Raw genomic sequence first — 25,589 nt, 5'->3', positions numbered from 1 at the left:
ATCTTTGATCTCCTAATTTTTGGCCTCCAAATATTTTTGTTATCAATAAAAAAAATTAATTTACATTTGCTTTAGCTCGAAAATTTTCATCATGATAAAAAGTCTTCTGAAGTGATTGGATTAGTTACTTCCATTATGAATTGGATTAGTCCCATTAAATTGAATCACTTTCTCAACGTTACAAAATTCGTCACTTAGAAGATCCAAATCCTCTTTCGTAATCATACCCTTAGTCCTTAGATCAACGTGATGCAGCGCAATTGACAACTCAAATTGGATATGTGGGAAGAACTTTAGGTTCAATTCCCACTAAACTTTCTCACTAGGAAGGACCAAATAAATCAGTGTCATACTCATACCATAAAAGCAAATAGAATTCCATTCAGGGAAAAGTAGAAAAAAAAAAAAGCAACAATGCTAGAAATTAAGAGGGTACCAGTAAAAAATTAGTCAAATGTTAGAATCTAAAACTTCTACGTAGATGGTACTTATGCTAGGCATTAGGATGTTTCTTCTACTAAATATAAGAATGTTTTTTTTTTCATACTAAATGGATGTTCTTTTATATATTTTATAAATTTTTTTATATACTAAGAATCGGAATTGTTGAAAATTCCGTGATCTCCCCCCTATTTCTCCAACGTATCATTCAGAATTTTAATTTGGAGTGAGAAACAATTAATATCAAATATTATAAATTAAAAAAAAATAAAATTAATTAAATATAATTATAAATAAATTAGTTAAGTTGTTTACTTTTTGTCTGATCACCTCTTAGTTCCATATACTTTTCCAAAAGCAACATTATACTTTTCCAAAAGGAAATATTTATGATATAATAAATAAATCAATATTTTGAAGTAATGAATAAATATTACTGGAAAAAATAAAATGGAAATGGATTTTGTTAATATTAAAAGTAATTTTTTAAGTATACGACACCGTTTAGAGTTAGGTTTCATTGATTGTCTCACATAAATACTTGTCTTGTGAAAGTTGTGCTGCTAAGCCGTCACAATTTTTTTACAACATATTGACCATATTTTATCAAGATTTTCCTTGACAAACGTCGTATCCTTTTACTTGTATTGAGTAAGAGCTTTAGGTTCTTGTTCATTCTTTCTCATTCTCTATCTTCAATCATCAAAGATTCAAAGTCTACGGTTTATCTGTTTAATTAGTATATGGCCTTTGACTGTTTTGTTTTCTTTTGATTTTTTTTTTGTTTTAAACATTCCTAGTTTGTGGCTGACAAAATTTGTTCGATGGCCAATCTTCATCTTCAGGATAATGGAGATACCTTAACAATTGAGGTATTAAGTGATTTCATCTTTTGATTCAAAATTTCTAATTAATTTCAATAAACATGTGAATACCTCCTTGGGGATTTATTTTAAATAAATAAATTAATTATTGATATATATTTTTTAAATTATTTATCTCGTTTATAACAAAGGCAAAATATATATAAATATATTATACTGCAAACGAGATAAACAATATTAAAATAAATAATACGTGATTAACAAATATTTTTATATGATATGTAATTTAAAAAATAATTAAATATTATATTAATTAAATTATCATTTAATTTATAAAATAAATAGCCGATAGCAAGTGTTTTGATCACATTGTCTTCAAATTCGAATTATAAAAAAATCCAAATTTGAGCTTTTATGTCAAATTGGAGGATTGTACATTAAATTAATTTTTTAATAACAAAAGGTACAGTGATAATTCTTTAGGAGTAAATGAATCAAATGATAATTCTTAAGAAATTGTTAATTATTTTATTTAAAAAAAATTCATAAGTTTTTCATAATTTAAAAACAAAATTTGGATTTTTTTTAACGTATAAATATATACAAATATGTGATGATTGAATTTTTACATTAACAATGCGCTCTTAGATTTAGAAATTTTATAAAACTTGTAATCAAATTTCAACTATTGATTATATTGTACCCATATAGAAAGATATAACAACAAATTTGTTATTGTTTTATTTTTTTTATAGTACTCTTAATTTAATAGGCTACAAATTATTCTGTTGTAAATTTAACATTTATTTAAGTAGATAAATTAATTGATCATTCAGTCTACCCAAAATTAATCCATTAATGTTTTATTATGTCAATGTGATTTTCAACCAAATCCTTGCCCAATTCCCCAAAAGACAAGGCCGTGGATTTGTTTTAGAGATCAAATATATATTAAATAGTTGAAAGTTGATTACAAGTTTTTATAATTTGTGTTATTTTTAGGGGTGTTTATGGATCGGATTCGATTCGCATATCCGCAGTATTTATCCGAATCTGATCCAAAATTGCATATATCGATCCGATTTGCAAGGTTATCGGATCAGATTGTGGATTTTATGTAGGTATTTGCATATTCGCAGATCCATAAAAATAAATAAATAAATAAGTGAATATTCTTTTTATATTTTATTTCAACTAATAATGATTATATATGTTGTATTATTTTATTTTTATTATTTAAAAAAGTATGTTTAATAATATTTTAATAGTAAATATGTTTAAAAGAGTAAAAAAATAGTATTTTGTTGATATTTTTTAAATAAAAATAAGCTTTTTAAATATTTATATATTTTGCGGATATATCCGAGATCTGATCTGATCTGCAAATGTGCAGATCGGATCAGATCTAAGATTAAAAATTGCGGATATTGGATCAGATCTCACCCGATAATTTTAGTGCGGATCGAATTGAGATTTTGGCTATATTCGATCTGCGTTTACTATTTTTAAAAGCTTTTGCATCATTTTTACAAAACTTATATGTTGTTCTAATAAAATTTAGGCTTAAGTATTGTTTTCGTCCCTAACGTCTTGGGTCAAAATCAAAATCGTCCCAACCTTTTTTCGTTATTAAAATCATCCTCAACGTTCAAAAACACTTTAAAATCATCATTTTTACCAATTTTATTTTTTATTACCAAACTACTCCTCATTAAAAAAATTATAAAATAAAATAAATATAATTATAAAATAAAATAAATATAAAATAAATAAAAAAGAAAAGAAAGAAAGGGATATAGAGAGAAACGGGGGGAAAGAAAAAAGGGGGGTTAGGCGCGAGAAGGGGGTGGGGGGGGGAGGAGGGGGAGGGAAGGGAAGTCGCACCGCCGCCCTGCCGCTTGTGATCCGCCACTGTTTCTCCTCCTCGCTCTCACCGCCCGCTTCTATTTTTTGTGAAATTTGTTATGGAATATCTATAATTTAATTTTTTGTGATTTGTCTTGAATTTGGAATATTGTTGTTGCTGAATTTGTTGATTATTGTTCAAAGTGAATTTGTTGATTATTCTGAGTTATGATTTTCTGAGGTGGGGGTGGTGGTGGGTTTTGGTGTTGATGATGATAGTGGGGTGATGGTGGGTTCTGTTTTGAGTTTTGTTATTGTTCTTCTTCTTCTTCTTCTGATGATGATGATGATGATGACTATGATGATAATGGTGGTGGTGGTGGTGGGTTCTTGTTCATCTTGGACTTCTGGTTGATTTCGGTTGATTTTGAAAAAAATTCTGATGATGGTGATGATGACCATGATGATACTACTGGTGGTGGTGGTGGATTCACGTTGGGCATAGGCTTCTGTTCTGGCAGTGGAGGTGGTGGAGTGAGAAAGGTGAAGAGGAGAATGATGATGATGAGGGTATTTTGGTCCAAGAATTTGGGAAAGGATGATTTTAAAGTGTTTTTGAACGTTGATGATGATTTTAATAACGAAAAAAGGTCGAGGATGAATTTGATTTTCGCCCCTTACTTTAGGGACGATTTTAGTACTTAACCCTAAAATTTATTTGCTGTTTTTTAAAAATAAAATTTGTGTTGCTTTTTATAAAATTTCAGTGTTTTTTTTTTCTAAAAATTCGAATTTGCAAATATTACATCACCCTTGAATCATCATATTATGAGGTTCCTCTTATCTGATTATTTAACTAATTTTTATTAAATATGCTTGGATATAATTGTATACAGACAAGAAGAGAAATTGCACTGATTCAACATGCATCATATTGTCAAACTTTAAGTTGCACATTTCCAAAGTGTTTGAGGGTGAGGAAACTTATCAGGCATAAGGAAGATTGTATGATTGGTATTGATGAAGGAGATTGTTCGGAATGCATGGAAATTTGGGATTTGCTTAAGCTTCATGCTAAATATTGCAACACACCAGATCCTGAGTGTGAAGTACATTGTTGCAGGTTTGTCTATCATCCATGCTTGCCAACCTTAACCTATTACTATAGTGAAACTTAGTTATGATCTAAGATCTTTTAATATATTAATTTACACCCCCATTTCTTTTATTTTTTTACAGGATATAAAATATATTTTCTATGTTTAAAGTTTTTAAAAAATTTTAAAAATATCCCCAAGTTTTAATTTAATTCAAGTTTATCTTATTATTTAAATTAAATTTTAATTTTATTCTTTCAGTTATTTTTTTAACAATAAAAGTTAAATCAATTTTTTTTACCAACTCTATCCTTGTTAATTCTACATCGTCATCATCATCATTATTATCATCATCGCTTATACTATCGACAACCTATTATTATTCCTTACCTACAGATAATACCATCACCACCATCATACCATCGCCATCATCATTATCATCGTCAAAACAATTTCACTAGACCACCTTTTTTCATCTCACTGCCATTTCTTTTCATCCACCACCACAAAAAGTCGAATCACCCTCACTTCTTTTGGTCATTGGCCACCACCACCACCACTATCATTATGAACATCATCTCAACAACTTTATCGGATAACCACCCCACTCAACGATCAACCACCCCTTTCTTCTAGTTATCGCCCTCTCTGTCCCCTCCCTCCCTTCTCTCTTTCACTCTTTTTCTCTCTCTCTCTCTCATGTTCATCACTATATTTTTACCTCCACTGTCACCATTGTCTCTACCTTTTTTCTCATGTCACTCCAATTTCAATCAACACACAAATCCTAACTCGATCACCACCACCATCACTATCGACACACACAAAATCAACAATAACAAAGAGATATATATATATATCGAAATCAAAGAAGGAAAAGGAAGTGCCATAAAGTTTCGCAAAGAAAAATAGAGTGTGCGTTGGAGGAAGATAAAAGTGAGAAGATGGTGGAAGTGAGATGCAATGATGGTAAAGGGAGGTAGATCAGTAAAACATAGTAAATATAGAGAGAAAAAGAGAGAAAAAAAATTTTGAAGAAAGAGGCCAAGGTGACGGTGAGGTGAGAAAGTGTGGTTTGATAACATTGTTTGGTGGTGGTGGTCGTGGCTAAAGGGTAGGATGCAGGCAGTAAGGGTGGTGGGGTGGTGAGCACTGGTATTGTGATGATGTGGTGGTGTGTACTGGTACCATGGTGGTATAGTGTGATGGGTAGGGATGGCAACAGGGTAAGACGGGGCGGGAGATGCCTCCCTACTTCTGGCCCCGCCCCCAGATTTGCTTTCCGTCCTCACCTCGATCTCCACTGTGGGGAATATTGCCCCATCTCCATTTTCTGCAGGGTCTAATTTCCTGTGGGGACCTACTCTCCATCTCTTTATATTAATAATTTATATGAAAATTGTACTAAAAAATTAAAAAAATCACAAAATATTATTACAATATACAAATAGAGTATTGTCCAAGATTACAAGTCCTAAAATATAAAATAACACACCATAGTCATGGAGAGAAGAGATTAAAAATGTGGAACAGCACAATGTTAGTGTTATGGAGAGAAGGGAAGATATTTTTTAAGTTAGGATTAGATTTTTCAATATATATATATATATATTGAAATGACTAAAAGATCTATATTAAAAATAAATTATTAAGAATATTTAAATAAATTTAATAATTAGGGACTTAGTAGGGATGGGGATGCCCGCGTCTGTTTTGGAGAAATTTTACCCCATCTTCATTTCTGCAGAAAAAATTTTTTGTCTTCGAGTTCTTATTTGGAGCGATTTTCGTGGAAATTCTCATATTTTGGGGAGTTTTGCCATTCCTAAACTGATAGGATTTAGGGATGAAGATGATATCTGATGATGATAAATATAAGGGGGCAAAACTAATAAAATTATTTTGACTTTATTTTGATCATTAAAAAATTAAAGGCAAGTACAAAATTAAAATTTATTATAACATTAAGGATAAAATTGAATCAAATTAAAATTTAAAGGTATTTTAAAAAATTTTCAAAAATCTTGAGTACAAAAGTATAATTTATCTTTTTTTTATATATTTTACAACATACATTTCACCTCGTAAAAATAAGATAATTAGACTTAAAAAAAGTTAATTTTTTTATATCTACCAAAATAGCATATATATATATATATATATATATATATAGAAAATATATTACTTTTGAAATTGATTGTCATGAGAGTGCTAGTTAAAACTAGAAGTTACATATTCTTTAGTTATTAATTTTAAATAGAGTAAGGTATGTTTTTGTCCTTAATATTTACGATTTTTTTAAGATACTCCTAACATTTGCGATTTTTCTTTTAAAATTTACTTATTCTCTACCTTATCCAATGTTTTGAAATTGAGGTTGTGGTGGTGCCATAACGTTATGGCATGGCGGGTTTTGACTCTGCCGCCATATTGTGGTCGTCGCAATGTGGTTTTCACGACGGGCGCAATTGCGGTGGCGCCATGACGGAACGCAATGTAAATGGCAGAAATGGCAAAGTTTTTTGGATTTTCCAAAAAAATCTGAGGATGTTTCTGGTAAATTAGAAAATCTAAGTGATCCCACTAATCCTAATAATCAGCCTCTTATTCAAAAACTTCCTCATCTGCCTCATTTTAACAAAAACTTCGCTCTGTCTCTATATTCTCTGCGATGCTTCTCTCTGCACCACCCATCGCCGTCGCTCATCGCGCCACTTGTCGCCGCTGCCGCCGCTCGTCGCACCGATCATTGCTGCTGCTCATCACCACAGCCACTCCTTGCTGCCACTGTTAACCATGGTTCCCTCTTTGGTTCATACATCTTGTTTCAACTTCTCTACTGCCCCTTCTTTTCTCTCTTTCCTATTGCCCTTTCTTTATAGATGTTATCAATAATCAGTGTTAAACCTCTCTTCTTATAATTTTTTTCCATTTAGTTTACTATGCCCACTTCTAGACAAGCCCTTGATTCTGATGCTCCTACCCCTGCCTCCGCTGGTCCTGCAGCTGGCATTGCCTTTGTTGGTCCCTCAGCTCCTGTCCGTTCTAATAGAATTGACCCAGGCAGAAAATATATTAGTACTGAAGAAGAAGAAAATACCAATGACACTGTACGTAATTTTTGTGAAAAAATTATAAAAGGAGGCATTACACGGACAAAAGAGTACTTAATGATCAAGCCTAGAAACGTTGCTGGATGTAAAATAGTCCCAAAGGATGTTATTGCTAAATTATGGGAGTATTATAATCAGAAAAAGAATCAAGAAAGACAAAGTGCCACACCAAGAAGTACCGAAGAACAGAGTTTTAATGCTAGGGAACTTGACATAGAGAGTTAGGGATTTAGATTGTCAGAGGAAGATGCTCAAGGGATTGATGAGCTTCATAATCCAACTCTAATGGCAGTAGCTAGAAGGGGTGCAAGTAGTATGAGAGGTCCAATGGTCTTGTTTGTTAGAAGACCTGAAATCGCCATTACAAGAAACAAAAGAGAGAAATTGAGGTAGCAGAACATCAAAGAAGCATGTAATAAGGAAGCAGTTCGTAGAGTTCATCGATACATAGTACGGTGGTTCTACCAAGCTAGGATTTCCATTGATCCCAGTGAAGTTGAGGAGTTTTCAAGATATGTTGTGGGTTGGAAGCTTTGGTCCCAATTTACTTACTCCCAATTATCATACTCTAAGGGTTCCATGAAGAGTTGGAATACACTAAAGGATTGTTGAATGGTCATAAAGAATAATGAAAAAAGTATGACTTCTCTAATATGTCAGATGCTTGGATGGATAAGAGGTAAAGGAGCATTATTAATTTTTTTGTAAATTCTCCAGCTGGAATAATGTTTTTGAAGTTTATTAATGCTTCTGATTATGTGAAGATTGGTGAGAAATTATTTGATCTTCTTGATGATGTTGTAGAGAAAATTGGTGAGCAAAACGTTGTTTAAGTTGTAACTGACAATGGGAGCAATTATGTTCTTGCTGGTAAGTTGCTGATGGAGAAAAGACCAAATTTCTTTTAGACCCCTTGTGCTTCCTACTGTTTGGATTTGATGCTTGTGGATATTGGGAAGCTACCATTAATTCAAAAGCCTATAAAAAGGGTTATTTCTTTGGTTAGCTTCACTTATAGTCACTCTAGCACGTTATCTATGTTGAGACACTTCACAAATGACAAGAAGTTAGTAAGACATACAGTCACCCGATTTGCCACTTCATTTCTCTCTCTGAAAAGGCTTTATGAGGAGAAAGAAAATATGAGAAGAATGTTCACCTCAAATAAATGGGCAAAGAATAAGTTGTCAAAGGAGGTAAATGGGAGGGAGACAACAAAGATTGTTATCATGCCCTTCTTTTGGAATCATGTCAAGTACACCTTTAAGATCATGGGCCCTCTTATTCGGGTGCTTAGACTTATTGATGGGGAGAAGAAGCCACCAATGGGATATATTTATGAAGCAATAGAAAAGAGAAAATAATGCATCATAAAAATATTTCTTAATGATGAGAGCAAGTACAATGATATTTTTAAAAATCATTGACAACAGATGGAATTGTCAACTTTATAGTCCGTTGCATGCAGTTGGTCATTTTTTAAATTCCAAGTTATTTTATGATAACCCTCACATTGACTGGATTTAGAAGTCACAAAGGGGTGGTTTGAGTGCATCATTAGATTGGTGCCAAGTCAAGTTGTGCAACAGAAGATATTGAAGGAGCAAGCACTATACAAAGCTGGCTATGGACTTTTTGAATCAGATTTTACAAAATCTCAGAGGAAAAAGATTTCACCCGGTAAGATTGTTATAAATTTTACAAAGCTTTATAAATTTAGTTCGATTAAAATCTTAGACAAATTTATTTTAATTTTATAGCATTTTGGTGGCGGACATATGGACATGAAGCTCCAAACATGCGAGACTTTGCTGTCAAGATCTTGAGCTTGACTTGTAGTACTTCAGGATGTGAGCGCAATTGGAGTATATTTGAGCATATTCATAAAGTATAACCAACAACTCGTCGAGAGGTACAACCTTAAAGATGAAGTTGACCCTATTGTACTCAATAACATTGATGAGTATAATGAGTGACTAGTTGGAGAAATTGGGACTGCCACCTTTCGAGATAATGATAATGTGGATGATGATGCTGATTTGGTTCATCAAGATGACAACACTTTGAGTTGGAACCTTGTGTTTGAAGCAATGGGGGGACATGAGCCTACGACAAATACTAGGAGAAGACAACAAATTAGAAAAAGAAAAGAACCTGCAACTGCAAGCGGTGGTGCAAAAGGTGGATCAAGTGGGTCTATGGCTTCAAAAAAAGAAAAAGAAAAGGCAGTAATTGTGGAAGAGGAAGAAGAACTAGAATTTGAAGATGAAGAGAATTCTGAAAATGAAGAAGAAAAAGAAAAGGAGATTCAATTTAATGATACTGAATCAGAGGATGATGAGGGGGCAGAGGGACACGATAACAATCATGTTAATTTGGATGAAGTTGATGAGAGCTAGAATTTAGATGGTTTATAGTTTTTATGTTTTTTATCTTCTATTTTATGGCTTCCTTATGACTTTTGAGTTATCATTTGAACTTGATGTTATGTTTATTTGCTAAATTTGCTATTATATTTGCTACATTAATTGGATGTTTTATTACTAAAAAGTTCCTTATATAGATATGAAGGTTGTGGTAGGCTTAGAGAAGGGGGTTGAATCTATGCATTCCTTTTAAGTTGCTGTTATTACCCTTTTAAAACAAACTTTCAATTTAGGTTCTGTTTGAACTCAGCAGTGGAAATTTATGAGACAATTTATTTTTGTCTCATGAATATCAGAAAATAGAACTCAGCAGAGAAGAGAAAAGCTAACACCAGCATGTATCCTGGTTCGGTTGCCTTGTGCTGTGCAACCTACATCCAGTCTCCTCCACAACTATGGAAGAATTTCACTATAGTTAACAGTATTACATACACTAATTTTCCAGGATTGACCCAATCCTTTCACACTCAAGTTCTAACCTAACTTGACATTGGCTATGCTAATACCTAACTAATCACTCTTAGTGCTAACCCAACTAAGAAAGAGATACCTCACAGGTACAAGATGCAAGACATGGACATATCTAAAGAAATTAGAAAATAACTCTAGGCTTTTCTCTCAAGTGTTTCACTCAGCCTTTTTCCACTCATGGCTTTTACTTGAGTTTTCTCACAATGCCTTTTTTCACAAGAAATTACAGAAAGATAAACATTGAAAAGTACATTACAATCTGTAAAACATGAAGGAGATTGATTTCATCAACAGCCTCTGTGCTATGCGAAAAACCAGATTAGCAAGTCTCTGATTCAGTTCTTCATACTGGCGGAATGCACCTTTGATTAGGTTACACTGTCCAGTTAGTTGAACTTCTTCAAAGAGCTCTCTCAGAACAAAATCTCTATTCACTGGTTTTCTCTCCTTACCTTCTGAATGAGCAGCAAGCTTCTTTTATCTCCTTGCATGTTGCTGGGTTCTTCTTCCAAGGTCAACACCTTGAGCCTTGAGCTTCACCAACCCACAGATTCACTTTTTCTTCTTAATCCCCAGAGTAGAAACTTTGTTTCTGACTTCCTCATCTTGACCGAAAGCCATAAAGCAGCAACCATAGAAATCTTTCCATAGTCAACTTGATCTGAGCCCTTGAAAACCAACTTGGTCCCCAAGTCATGTTTAAGACCGTGGATACACAGCAGAGAAGAACAGAAACCATCTTTTCTTTGTATCCCATTTTGGATAGAGCAGAGAGTTGGGAAGAAGAGAAGAAGATCTGATGCATGCAAAGAGGAAATGGGTTACCTTTAACCTAAGCTTGATTTGGTTTGAACTTGTTGAAATGACATCTGCTTTTCAAGCTTAACCCTTCTCTCTCTTGCTTCTTTGGTGATTAGCTTAGGGAAGAAGCTCTCTCTCTTTCTCTTTCTTACTTTTCTGAAACTCTGATTTGACTATGACAAAAGAGAGGGGAATGTTGCTTTGGTTGGAGCAAGATGGAGGGAATTGAAATTAAGCTGGGTTTGGTTCGGGTATTCATTTGAGCAACCCATCTGACTTCTTTCTTTTCTTTTCCTTGGGCTTCTATTTTGTTTTCAGCCCACCATTCTTTTCTGTTTGCTTTTCATTCCATTTGGGCTATGGAATTGGATTTGGCCTGCAACAATAAATAATTAGTAATATGCAAATATAATTAATCAACACTAATTATTTATTTTGCCCAAAAATAATGTTTGTCATCACTAATTAATTTAGTTAATTTCTTAACTCAACAATCTCCCCCTTGATGACAAACATGATTTAAGCAATAATAAAAAAGAAATGAGTTTGAGTAAGGTTTAGAAACTCCCTTTGATTTTTGTCATTTGCTTTTATGTTGCTCCCCTTTTCCTTTTCAAGATTAGCTCCCCCTGGATTTATGCTTTCCTCTTTGTTCCTGTTTTATATTACACTTAAAGAGAGCACAATAAAGAGCTATACACATTTATCTTGGCTAAAGGGTATCAAATAAACAACATCATACAATCAGCCCAACATCAAGCTAATATCAGCAGCAAAAGGATTCAGCATGTGAAATCAAGTTTCAATTAGACAAAAATCCCAAAAGACATAATAGTAGCTGCAGCAAATGCCAAAAAATTCCTAGGACACATTTACTAGTGCTTGCTATTACTCTCCCTTTTGTCATCAAGGGTGGATAATAAGCATGATCAACAAAAACATCAGTACAAATCCTACAAGAAAAGGTTAGATCACAGTCCAAAGTTCGAACTAAACTAATAGAAGTGCAGTAGTAATTAGAGTTATTACAGTCATCCAAGATAAAAATAGTTCAATAGTAGCAAAATAAACAGAATTCATGAGACAAAAAGAGAGCAGCAGCAGTTTTCATGAGACAATTTCTAGGCATCAGAACCATTCTCTTCCGAATTAGCTTCCTCTTCAACATCAGTGGTAGGGTCTTCATCCTCTTGAAGGTTATTGATGAAGGACATGAACACAACCACTCTATCCCTTGATTTCTTTAAGAAGTTCTCATGCTTGCTAGCCAGCTTTCTTTGCTCTTTGCTCATAGCAATCAAGTGAGTTGATTGAGAAACAAACTCCTGAACAACATCTTTGACCACATTCAGCAAGGCAGATTTCTTTCTAGTAGAGATGGATGTACCCTCAGTGGAAGGAGCAGGAGAATCCTCAGGGACAAAGTCATCATCTTCATCATCTAGGACAACTCTTTCAGATCTAGTGGGTCATTTTTGCTGTTTCACTGAACCACCCCCTTTTAGGTATGAATGTCTATTTTGATATTCCTCATTGGTCAAGTCAACACCAAAATACTCAAATATGCAAGTTAGAAACATGCCATAAGGAAGTACTTTGTCCTTTTCACTCCTAACAGTATCAAACATATATCTAACCATCAAATATGCAAATGACATTTCCGTTTTGGTGAGAAGGGCATATAAAACAAGAGTATCAGTATAGGAAACCCTTTGATATGAGCCACTTTGAGGAAGAATAATATGGTTGACCATTCGGTGCAACTGAGCACGCTCATACCGCAGGGCTTTGTGAGTGGGTGTAATGCCATCAATTAAAGAAACATGTTCACAGATGTGTGCCAATGCATCATGATAAGAAATTCCAACACCTTCATCCCACTTAACCGAAGTGTAAGCACAAGGCCCAACATCAGTAAACTTCAAAGCATCACTGATGGTTTCATTATTATGTCTCGGCCCTTTACATATGAGTGGGCAGTGCCTTCATGATAAGTCATGTTTGCATAAAATTCTTTGACCAACAAGGGATAAACAGGCTTTTTGATGTCAAAAAGATGATTCCAGTCCAGAAAAATCAAGTTATCAACAAATGGAAAACCTTTTCTTTTCAAAGATGGCAAATAAGCAAGAAAAGAGGGACACATGGTACGATACTTTATAACCCCATCATAAAAGTCATTATTCATGGCAGATTTAAATCTATAGGGATTATAGTTCGAGTGAGAGGTAAAAGAATGGGCTTTGTGATCAAAAGGTCCAATGTCTGGTTTGTAACAGCCCAGACCACCCACTAGCACGATATTGTCTGCTTTGGCACACAAGGCCTCACGGTTTTGCTTTTGACGATAGGGATGCTAGCCGAAGCCCCCCACACCACTCGTCAAAATGTGTCATGCTAGGGAGAGGTATCCACACCCTTATAAGGCATGCTTCGTTCCCCTCTCCAACCGATGTGGGCTTTACAATCCACCCCCCTAAGGGAGCCCAGCGCCCTCGCTGGCACATCGATTCGGGTTCCGGCTCTGATACCATCTGTAACAGCCCATACCACCCACTAGCACGATATTATCTACTTTGGCACACAAGGCCTCACGGTTTTGCTTTTGACGATAGGGATGCTAGCCGAAGCCCCCCACACTCACTCGTCAAAACGCGTCATGCTAGGGAGAGGTATCCACACCCTTATAAGGCATGCTTCGTTTTCTTCCCCAACCGATGTGGGCCTTACATGGTTCTTTAACATTTTTGAGAGGGACTCGAGTGTTACCTCGTTGAGAGCGCACAAGAACAGAGTTTGGCTTAGGTTTTGTTGTCTCAGGAACAGGTTCTTCGACAGCAGGACGCTTACCATTAGATGAGCCAGGTTTCGAGGAGCTTGGTTTGGATGGCGTTGCCTTAGGTGGTGGCGTCGGTTTGGCAGGGGCAGGGTACCTTGGTGTGGTCTTGGTTTGTGCGAGGAGGAGAGGTAGGAGAAGATGGTGAATGTGTGAAGGTTCTGTCTTGGGAGCGAGTGGAAGGCTTGGATGGAAGTTTATACACCTTTTCACGAGGAGGTTTGTGTGCTATGGTTTTCTTCCTCATTTGGTGGTTTTTGATTTAAGAAGAAAAAGAGTAATGAGGGTAGTGGTGAAAACCGAAAGGGATAGAGAGGGAGTTATGGAGGGAAGAGAGGGAGTGTTGGTAACCGTACCCAAAAAAAGATTTTCAAAACCATGCAACTGCATCACCATTTGAAAAGACTTGAAAAGATATGACCTCATAAAAGAAAGATTTGATTTGATTTTCAAAACAAGGAAATTTAATTTTAAATATTCAAAATCCTTAAAAAAATTAAACTGAAAATCTTTTTGGACAAAAATTAAAATAAAACTTTTTCAAAAAAAATTAAACACACAGGCCAACAAAAAATTTTTAACCAAAAAATTGTAACATTCATATTTGGGCCCAGAGATAGTTGGACTTAAGGAAACACATTTGGACCACTCATGATCTGAATTTTGAAGTTAGCCCAGATTGAGTTTCACTTGAAACAAGCCCAGAACACGCTGATTTGAAGGAAACGTTCATCACCTGTCCAGAATTGTCTCATACCTGTTTATGAGACAAAAACGCTCCAGCAAATACATCAGCAATTTTTAAATAAGGAATCATAACTCAAAATTCCTAGACAAGTCCTAAGCATGCAGAATCTATCATCAGCTAATGGTTTTGTAAAAATATATGCTAATTGTTCCTCTGATTTAACAAATTGAATGCAAATATCTCCCTTTTGGACATGCTCTCTTATTGAGTGAAATTTCACTTCAATATGTTTAGTCCTAGAGTGCAAAACTGGATTTTTAGAAATATTAATGGCACTCATATTATCACACATCAAGGGAATATTTTCAGCATTTAATTTGTAATCGGCAAGCTGTGTTTTTAACCATAAAAGCTGAGAACAACAGGAAGAGGCAGCTATATACTTAGCCTCTGCAGTGGATAGGGCCACTGTTGGTTGCATCTTACTTGACCAAACATTTAAGGACTTTCCAAGGAAGCAACATAAACCTGAAGTGCTCCTTCTATCAACTCTATCACCAGCAAAATCTGCATCACAATAACCAACTGCAGAAAAATCATCAATCTTAGGATACCAAAGACCAAAATTGGATGTGCCATGAACATATCTAATGATCCTCTTAACTGCAGAAAGATGTGATTCTTTTGGTTTGGATTGGAACCTAGAACACAATCCAACACTTTGCACAATATCGGGACTAGAGGAAGTTAAGTACATAAGAGAACCAATCATTCCTCTATACCTAGTCTCATCAACATCTTTCTCAGTTTCTCCCTTATCTAATTTTGAATTAGGATGCATAGGAGTTCCCATGGGTTTGGCATTTTCCATACCAAATTTCTTAACTAATTCCTTGGCATACTTCTCTTGATGAATGAAAATACCTTTTTCAGTTTGTTTAATTTGCAGCCCAAGGAAAAAATTAAGTTCACCCATCATACTCATGTCAAATTCACTTGTCATGAGCTTTCCAAATTCAGAACAAAGGGATTCATTGGCTGATCCAAAAATAATGTCATCAACATATATTTGGACTAGAATAAAAGAATCATTAGAATTCTTGATAAATAGAGTTGTGTCAGTGGTGTCTCTTTGAAAACTATTTTTCAAAAGAAAAGAGCTAAGTCTCTCATACTAAACTCTAGGAGCTTGTCTTAAACTATAAAGAGCTTTAGATAATTTGAAAATATGATTAGAATGCTCTTTATTTTCAAAACCAGGAGGCTGCTCCACATACACTTCTCTATCTATCACACCATTCAAAAATGCACATTTCACATCCATTTGATATAATTTAAAATCACAAAATGCAGCATAGGCTAAGAGAAGTCTTATGGCTTCCATTCAGGCAACAGGGGCAAAGGATTCATCAAAGTCTATTCCTTCTTCTTGGTCATATCCTTGTGCCACTAGCCTTGCCTTGTTTCTTGCAATGCTACCATCTTCTCCCAACTTGTTTCGAAATATCCACTTGGTGCTGGTCACTTTCTTTCCACTTGGCCTTGGAACCAAAGTCCACACTTGGTTCTTTTCAAACTCAAGAAGCTCATCCTCCATAGCTTTAACCCAAGAAGGGTCACTAAGGGCTTCCTTGACATTTTGAGGCTCTATTTGTGAAAGAAGGGCAATGTTTGATCCTTCATTTGCCTTTCTAGTGGAAGACCGTGTTTGCACTCCATGAGAAACATCCCCAATGACAAATTTCTCAGGATAATTCTTCAAGAATCTCCATTCACGAGGTCTGGTAGATTTGGAGGCAGATTCAGATACCAAGGGAATCTGGGTGCTGCTGGCTTTAGGATTTCCTTCAGATTCATGAGACAAAATGGAATTGTCTCTTGAATTTTCAGCAGTTGCCGTTTCTGGTTCAGTTTGACCAGAATTTTCTTTTTCATTATTTTGAGTGGCTTCATTTTCCTTTTGAGCTTGATTTCCTACATCACAATCTTCCAAAACTCTTTGCACCAAATTAGTATCACAAAATGTAACATGTATGGACTCTTCAATAATCATAGCATCTTGATGATAAACCCTATATGCTTTACCAGTTGTGGAATATCCTACAAACAAACACTCATAAGCCTTTGGATCAAATTTTTCCAAATTTTCTTTGTTATTTAAAACAAAACATTTGCATCCAAAGATGTGCAAGTAATCTAAGTTTGGTGGGTAGCCTTTCCAAAGTTCATAAGGGGTTTTCTTCAAAAATTTTCTTATGATTGTTCTATTAAAAATGTGGCAAGCCGTGTTAACCGCTTCAACCCAAAGGAATTTTGGAACATTACTCTCACAAAGCATAGCTCTTGTCATCTCTTGTATGCTTCTATTTCTTCTTTCCACAACACCATTTTGTTGTGGTGTTCTTGGACAAGAGAAGTTGTGAGATATTCCAAATTCCTCGCAAAAAGATTCAAATAAATTATTTTCAAATTCAGTTCCATGATCGCTTCTTATAGAAGAGATTTTCAAATCCTTTTCATTTTGAATTTTCTTGCAAAAAGGTTCAAAGGCCGAAAAGGCTTCATTTTTGTGTGCAAGAAATAAAACCCAACCAAATCTAGTATAGTCATCCACAATTACTAAACCATAATGTTTACCACCTAGGCTTTGAATTCTTGTTGGACTAAATAAATCAATGTGTAGCAACTCAAGTGGTCTTTTAGTAGAAATGTCTTCCTTTGGTTTAAAAGAATTTTTTGTTTGTTTTCCCATTTGACAAGCATCACAAGTGATGTCTTTGTCAAACTTTATCAAAGGAAGACCTTTTACTAATTCTTTCTTCACAAGTTTGTTTATTTGAAACATACTTGCATGACCCAATCTCTTGTGCCATAACCACTTTTCAGATTCTTTAGAGTGAAGACAAGCTACATTTTGATCTTTTAGTTCATCAAGAGTAAGTCCATACATATTATTAAAATGCTTGGTAACAAACATCACTTCATTTGTCTTTTCATTAACAACACAGCATTCAAATCTTTTGAAAGTAACTAAATATCCTAAATCACACAGCTGACTTATACTCAAAAGATTGTGCTTCAAACCACATACCAAAAGTACATCATCAATGAAAGTAGATTGCTCATTACCTACTTTTCCAACAGCAATGATTTTACCTTTACCATCATCTCCAAAGTCACAAAACCTCCATCATACTTGTTTAGTTTGATGAAGTAGGTTGACCTTCCAGTCATGTGCCTTGAACATCCACTATCCATGTACCACATGTCCTTTTTGTTCTTGGATGCTAGGCAAATCTGCATGAAGAGTTTCAAGTAGCCTTAGGTATCCAAATTAATTTGGATCCTTTGAAGTTAATCCATCTTGGTTGCCCAAGAGCATTGAAATTACAAACAACATTATAAACTTTGTTTCCTATAACTCTCTTTTCAATAAAACATTGTGCATATGAGTGACCAAATTTCTTGCAATTGACACAATGATTTTCTGATGTGTGTCGCTGAAATTGAGGTGAGTTATATTGCTTGAACTGATTAAAGTGTTGAAATTTTCTGATTTTTGGAGGAGATGCATTTCTTTTGACAAACTGATTTTTATCAAAGTTATTACTCTTTGCAAAAGCATTTTCACCAGAATTTCTTTGAACATTTTTACCTTTCGAAAATGAGGTTTTGTTATAAAATGGTGGTTTCTTGAAAGCAACGTCATTTTTCGAAATGTAACCCAAACCTGGCCGGTTTGAACTCGGATCAGTTCTTGGTGAAGGCTCAGTTTCACTTGTGTACACTTTATTAAATTTTTCTTCAAAAGTTAAAACATATCCAATACCCGATTTGTTTGGTATGGGTTTGGTATTTGATGAAGAAGCCACAAATTTTATAGAGGAAGTGTTGAAAACTGCATCTTCCTTGGCTATGTAGCCTAAACCAGATTTTTCAAATAATGGTCTTTGACTTGCAAGTAATTTGTCCAAGTTACTAGAACCTTGAGCAAATTTTACTAAGTCACCATTCAGCCTTTTAATCATATCATTTAATCTTTCATTTTCAGCAATTAACTCATGAGAAGGATCCACAATGTGCTTTCCTTTTAATTTTTCAAGTTCAGATTTTAGAAATCTGTTTTCTTCAATGATGTCCAAAGCACATTCAGTTTTCTTCACTTTTTCTTTTAAAAAATTATTTTCAGCTCTTAACACATCTCTTTCAGATCTGCATTCATTGTACTTGTCAAGCAGTTTTGAGGTGTTTAAAGTGAGATCATCAATAATAGCATGTAAGTCCTCAATGGTCAAATCATAGTAATTTACCTCATCAAGATTGTTGTTTCCAGCCATGAAGCAGTCTTTGTCATCTCCTTCAGATTCTTCTTCTTCATTTGAGTCATTCTCAAGATCCTCCCAAGCTGCCATGAGTACTCTCTTCCTTTCCTTTTTTCCTTTGTCCTCCTTTTTGAGCTTTGGACAGTTTAGCTTGAAATGTCTAGCCTCCTTGTAGTGATGGCACGTCACCTTGCTCAAGTCAAACTTGTGCTCCTTTGAACTTGAACCCTTGTATTTTCCCTTGTTCTTCATCATCCTTCTAAATCTCCTAGCAAAAAACAAAAGCTCGTCATCTGAAATACCATCACTAGACTCACTCTCTTTTGGTTCTATTTGTGACTTGAGGGCTATTCCCTTTTTCTTTGAGTCTGTGTTTGTGTGTGTGGCTTCGTAGGCAAGGATTTTTCCTCTTAGCTCATCATAGGTTATGAGGCTTATGTTGTTACTCTCGGTTAGGACAGTGGCAGTGTTTTCCCATTCTTTTGTGAGGCTTCTAAGGAGTTTTCTCACCAAGGTTTGTTTTGCATAGTTTGTACCCATAGCATCAAGGTTGTTAATTATGATTGAGAATCTCTCAAACGCTTCATCAATGCTTTCTCCATCCTTCATGCTAAACATCACATACTCTTTTCGCAGCATATCAATCCTCGTTTCTTTGACTTGCTTGGTGCCTTCGTGTGTAACCTGGAGTTTTTCCCAGATTTCTTTGGCTGTCTTGCATCTAGACACCTTCTGGTACTCTTCAAAGCTGATAGCACAGTGAAGAAGGTTGATTGCTTTAGCATTCAGCTCTATCTTCTTCTTATCATCTTCATTCCATTCAGCTTCTTCTTTTGGAGTCACCACTCCATCAGCACTTATTTTTGTTGGGATTTTGGAACCGCTCACAACAATCTTCCATATATTGTAGTCAATGGATTGGATGAAAATCCTTATCCTTTCTTTCCAGTAGGAGTAGTTCTTCCCGTTGAAGAAAGGTGACCGGTTGTTTGACTGGCCTTCAGTGAAGGTGTATGCAACTGTAGTTGTGCCCAAGTTGTTCACCATTGGATCTTTGCTCCAAGCGGTTAAGCTTGATTCTTGAGACCTTAGCTCCTGATACCAATTGAAGGTTGTGGCAGGCTTAGAGAAGGGGGGTTGAATCTATGCCTTCCTTTTAAGTTGCTGTTATTACCCTTTTAAAATAAACTTTCAATTTAGGTTCTGTTTGAACTCAGCAGCGGAAATTTATGAGACAATTTATTTTTGTCTCATGAATATCAGAAAATAAAACTCAGCAGAGAAGAGAAAAGCTAACACCAGCATGTATCCTGGTTCGATTGCCTTGTGCTATGCAACCTACATCCAGTCTCCTCCATCACTATGGAAGAATTTCACTATAGTTAACAGTATTACATACACCAATTTTACAGGATTGACCCAATCCTTTCACACTCAAGTTCTAACCTAACTTGACATTGGCTATGCTAATACCTAACTAATCACTCTTAGTGCTAACCCAACTAAGAAAGGGATACCTCACAGGTACAAGATGCAAGACATGGACATACCTAAAGAAATCAGAAAATAACTCTAGACTTTTCTCTCAAGTGTTTCACTCAGCCTTTTTTCACTCATGGCTTTTACTTGAGTTTCCTCACAATGCCTTTTCTCACAAGAAATTACAGAAAGATAGACATTGAAAAGTACATTACAATCTGTAAAATATGAAGGAGATTGATTTCATCAACAGCCTCTGTGCTATGCGAAAAACCAGATTGGCAAGCCTCTGATTCAGTTCTTCATACTGGCGGAATGCACCTTTGATTAGGTTACACTGTCCAGTTAGTTGAACTTCTTCAAAGAGCTCTCTCAGAACAAAACTTCTATTCACTAGTTTTCTCTCCTTACCTTCTGAATGAGCAGCAAACTTCTTTTATCTCCTTGCATGTTGCTGGGTTCTTCTTCCAAGGTCAACACCTTGAGCCTTGAGCTTCACCAACCCACAGATTCACTTTTTCTTCTTAATCCCCAGAGTAGAAACTTTGTTTCTGACTTTCTCATCTTGACCGAAAGCTATAAAGCAGCAACCATAGAAATCTTCCCATGGTCAACTTGATCTGAGCCCTTGAAAACTAACTTGGTTCCCAAGTCATGTTTAAGACCGTGGATACACAGCAGAGAAGAACAGAAACCATCTTTCCTTTGTATCCCATTTCGGATAAAGTAGAGAGTTGGAAAGAAGAGAAGAAGATCTGATGCATGCAAAGAGAAAATGGGTTACCTTTAACCTAAGCTTGATTTGGTTTGAACTTGTTGAAATGACATCTGCCTTTCAAGCTTAATCCTTCTCTCTCTTGCTTCTTTGGTGATTAGCTTAGGGAAGAAGCTCTCTCTCTTTCTCTTTCTTACTTTTTTGAAACTCTGATTTGACTATGACAAAAGAGAGGGGAACGTTGCTTTGGTTGGAGCAAGATGGAGGAAATTGAAATTAAGCTGGGTTTGTCATTTGAGCAACCCATCTGACTTCTTTCTTTTCTTTTCCTTGGGCTTCTATTTTGTTTTCAGCCCACCATTCTTTTCTGTTTGCTTTTCATTCCATTTGGGCTATGGAATTGGATTTGGCCTGCAACAATAAATAATTAGTAATATGCAAATATAATTAATCAACACTAATTATTTATTTTGCCCAAAAATAATATTTGTCATCACTAATTAATTTAGTTAATTTCTTAACTCAACAAGATAGATTTTATAATTTATTATATTTACAATTTTTTTGCATGTTTTTTTTGTACATATATATGTATTTTTTAGGTAATACGTCATTTTTGCCATTTTTCGCAACGCCATCTGCTATAATTTTATGGTGGATTTTTGGCTCACCCCATGAGCCGCCATCCGCAATAAAAAAACCATGACCTTGTCCTCCTCTATTTCTGCCTTGCCCTTCGAGTATGCCTTTACCTTTCGTTCTTCGACCTTTACCCTCACCCTGGCTCCACGTTCGTTTTTTCTCTCAACGTCCCTACCGTTGTCCTCTCTCCTTCTTCCTCTATCTATCTCTCTTTGTAAGACTAACTCTCCATTTTGGTCTTTGAGATTCATGTGATTATCCATTTTGGTTTCCAAAATTCAAAATCCCCTATAGCGGTTCCCCATATTCGGATTCGGACACCAATTTGGTCCCTCGACCCTTTCAGAAAATAGCCAGCAAACAAAGTGTTGAGATGGCACCCCTTACCATACTGGACGCTGCAACGACTAGTTGACGTGACTTAATTTGTATTTGTACCCAATATGGTCTTTGAAACTCTAATTCCAATCTTCCTCAACTTCCTTCTTCTTGTCTTCTTCTTTTTCTTATCACTGCCACTGCTGCCTTTCTCCTTTTCCTCGTTTTCTTCCTCTAACGTCGCAAGTGCACCATCCTTTCCACCGCCGGAGACGACTCCAAGTCCCACACCGCCTCTTCTACTTTCTCTTTTGCCGTACCACCAACTCTTTTTCTTCCCCACTCGGCCATGGCGGCTTCGGTGCCATCTTCTCCACCACCCTCCCTCCTTCGGTGAGAACCCCTATCGTAGTGAAGCTCATGGATCCCACAACAACCTCACAGCAAGGTGAACGCGAGTTCCACAATGAGCTTTTCTTTGCCTCTAGGCTCCACCAATCCCCCTTTGTCATCGTCGTTTGGGAATTCTAATCAACCCAAAACGACATCATTTTCTCCTCGTCTACAACCTCATGGCAAACGGAAACCTCCAAGACGCTCTATTGCATAGAAAGTGCCTTGAACTCTGCTTCTCTATTGCATTGGACATAGCAAAACGTGTTCTTTTCCTTCATAGTTGTGGCCCCCTTTGATTTATAGTGATATTAAGTCTAGTAATATTCTCTTTGATGTTGAATTCAATGCCAGGATTGAAAATTTTGGACTAGTCTGTTAGAAATTGATCCCAATTTGAATATTTTGGACGATGGGGGTGATTTTGAGAAGATAATGAGGAATTTTTGGAGTGTAATTATGGTGGGATTGTTGTTGTCATTGATAATTATAAAATGGAAAAGAAGAAGACAAAAAAGAGGAAGGAGGATGAGGAAGACTGTAATTAGAGTTCCAGGAGCTACATTGGATACAACTATAAATTAAGCCACGTCAGCTAGTCATTGCAACATCCAGCATGGCAAGGAGGGTACCATCTCAGCACTCCATTTATTGACTTATTGTCTAAAAGGATTGAAGGATCAAATTGGTGTCAAGACATGAATCTAGGTACTACTATAGAAAATTTTAAATTATAGGGACCATAATGGATAATCGTGTGAATCTTAAGATCAAAAATAAGAATTTAGTCGTCTTTTTCAATTTTGTTTATTTTTTAATTAAAAAAATCAGTTGCTATTGTTGTGGGTGAGGAATATGTGGTAGAAATTTGGGTGGAGTGGAATGAGTTGTTATTATTGATTAATGAATGGGGTGAACGACATCAGACAATACACTATCATGGTGTGGGTGGGGAATGGAGTGTGATAGTTGCTGTTATGATGGGGTACTGCGGTAGTGAGGGGGTTTAATGTTGTGACAATGCTGATAGTGGTATAGGTGGTAGTGCAGTGGTGGTGGTGGTGGTTAGATGAAGGTGGATGGATGGGTTTGGAGGAATTTCTAACTAGGTGAGTTTGAGGTTAAAGTTGGATTAAGAATTTAATATTTGAGTTAGGATTATGGCTAGATTAGAGAGCATTAAACTTAAATATTAAGAATAAAATTAAATCAAATTAAACGTTAAAAACAAAAATATATTTTACTATTTTAAATATGATTGATAGTAAAATTATTAAATACGTCTAGAGTTAATGATGTGACAACACATAGGGTTTGAAGTCTTTGTCCAAGTAAGGCTAGCATCCTAAGGATAGGATAAAATTTAGACTTTAGACTCCATCTTAACCCTATTCACGGGTTAAATTATCTCTAAAATCCAACCCTACTCTACTTGCGAGTTAAGAATCTCTCAACTCTAACCCTACCCATACTCTAAAGTTCTACACTCGACCCACAACAAATCAAATTTTTCAATAGAACATAATATATAATCATTTCATAGTTCATAAACATACTAATAAAATAGAAAATACAAAATTAAATCCATATTAAAATTAAAAAATGTGAATTCGATTTTTATCAACTTTATTATATATGTAGAATAATTTTTAATAACATATTTAATATATCACGAGTGCGATATGATCGAATTGTGTTAAGCTTATATCCACATCCGATCCTACCCGCATCTCAACCCAACTCAATGCAGATTGAACTGCCAATTCTACTCGAACGGATTGATTTGGATTGAATACCCATAGATAGGATTAAAATTGGCAGCTCTATATCCAAGCGATAACAACTGAGATATTATGAATGTGAATGTATGATACACCTTCTTCGATTTCATTCGACTTTAATCATGATTAATACAATGTTAAAAAGAAAAAATGGAAAATTTACTTGATATTCCTAAAAATTGATTTGTTAAACAAATCTACCAAAACTATCCAATAATCTCTATTTTTGTTTTAGATGGATATATTTTTACTCCATATCGTATTTTTTTATGATTAGTTTTAGTATTTAATTCATTGTGGAATTCAAATACCCTGTATAAAAAATAAATTTTTAAATAAGTTATTATATATTTATGTATAATATATATTATTTTATTTATTTTTAATGTATATTTTATATTTTAACATGTATTTTTACTGATTAATAATTGGTTTTTAACATGCATATAAGATTATTGTTTTAGTAAAGTAATCCATTGATTTTTGTTAATTTTTTGGAGTGACTTCAGAGCCATGAAAGCAGAGATTGCGAAGGCGAAGCGACAGAGTAATTTGAACCGAAGAGCGGAAGTAATGGGATTTGTCTTGGAGGCTGTTGTAGCAGCTTCGAATTCAAATGTGCATGACGTGCATCTCAATCTCTCTGCTTTGGAGACCTGCATTAATGAGTATATCATATGAATCAACTTCAAGGCTTAATCATAAGCAAAACTTAGTAATAGGGCTTGGTTTATTTTGATTTTATATGGCAGGACTTATATAAGACCAAAGCAATTACTTCTTATCATCTAAATTTCTATTTTAAACCTTTATCTGAACAATGTTATACAATGTGATGATAACATTAATTTTGCATGGATTTGTTAAACTATGAGGTCTTGATGGTTGATCTAGATTGGTTTTCTTAACCCATTGTTAGCTACTTTTGCTCCTTAAAGTTTTTTGAACTTAGTTTGGATTTTAAAATCTACATTTGTGTATTTTTTTTTAAGTATATTTGGAGTTAACTTAAGTTAGTCCAAAGTCATATAATTCTCTAAAAACCATAAAGTATTTTTTTGGATTAGTCTTACAAAATTATAATATCTTTTTAAAATTATGATTGTTTAAAATTTAAATGTATTAAAAAAATATGAAAGGATATTATTGCATTTAGAATGATTAGAAGGCCATCTCATGTAGAGTTAGTCCTTCTAACATCATTACATCACCGTCTTTCGATTTAAGTTTCACTTTAGTCTTTAAAATTGGCAAATTACACCAATTTAGTACTTTAGTCTTTAAAATTGGCAAATTACACCAATTTAGTATTGGAGATCTCAGTTACTCTAAATTAGTCTCCATATATTCAACAAAATGTACCACATTAATCTTTCCCTCATTTTTCGAGAAGAAGT

At 34.9% G+C, this 25,589-nt stretch overlaps 1 protein-coding gene across 2 annotated transcripts; it reads left to right on the top strand.

The window, feature by feature from the left end:
- The first annotated feature begins 989 nt into the window (after window positions 1-989).
- Window positions 990-25,085, top strand: LOC112776610 (histone acetyltransferase HAC4). Of its 2 annotated transcripts, XM_025820817.2 has the most exons (4): window positions 990-1,092; window positions 1,242-1,313; window positions 4,007-4,233; window positions 24,702-25,085. In XM_025820817.2, exons 2-4 carry the CDS (start codon window positions 1,266-1,268, stop codon window positions 24,871-24,873), a joined length of 447 nt encoding a protein of 148 aa, XP_025676602.1. In that variant the 5' UTR covers window positions 990-1,092; window positions 1,242-1,265; the 3' UTR covers window positions 24,874-25,085. The 2 variants fall into 2 exon arrangements, with proteins under 2 accessions (XP_025676602.1, XP_072084920.1); XM_072228819.1 differs by lacking the exon at window positions 990-1,092 and having other exon boundaries at window positions 1,125-1,313.
- The last annotated feature ends 504 nt before the right edge of the window (window positions 25,086-25,589 follow it).

Source organism: Arachis hypogaea, chromosome 19, assembly GCF_003086295.3.
Source record: "Arachis hypogaea cultivar Tifrunner chromosome 19, arahy.Tifrunner.gnm2.J5K5, whole genome shotgun sequence".
NCBI classification, from domain to species: domain Eukaryota; kingdom Viridiplantae; phylum Streptophyta; class Magnoliopsida; order Fabales; family Fabaceae; genus Arachis; species Arachis hypogaea.
Note: the sequence above shows the minus strand (reverse complement) of the source record. Positions and strands in the feature narration are given on the sequence as shown.

What these genes read in the sequence shown, in the direction of transcription:
- LOC112776610 (XM_025820817.2), top strand. Translation starts at nt 1,266, where the DNA reads ATGGCCAATCTTCATCTTCAGGATAATGGAGATACCTTAACAATTGAG. An exon ending in GAGATACCTTAACAATTGAG is followed by an intron (nt 1,314 to 4,006) that starts GTATTAAGTGAT and finishes AATTGTATACAG; the next exon opens with ACAAGAAGAGAAATTGCACT. An exon ending in TGTGAAGTACATTGTTGCAG is followed by an intron (nt 4,234 to 24,701) that starts GTTTGTCTATCA and finishes GAGTGACTTCAG; the next exon opens with AGCCATGAAAGCAGAGATTG.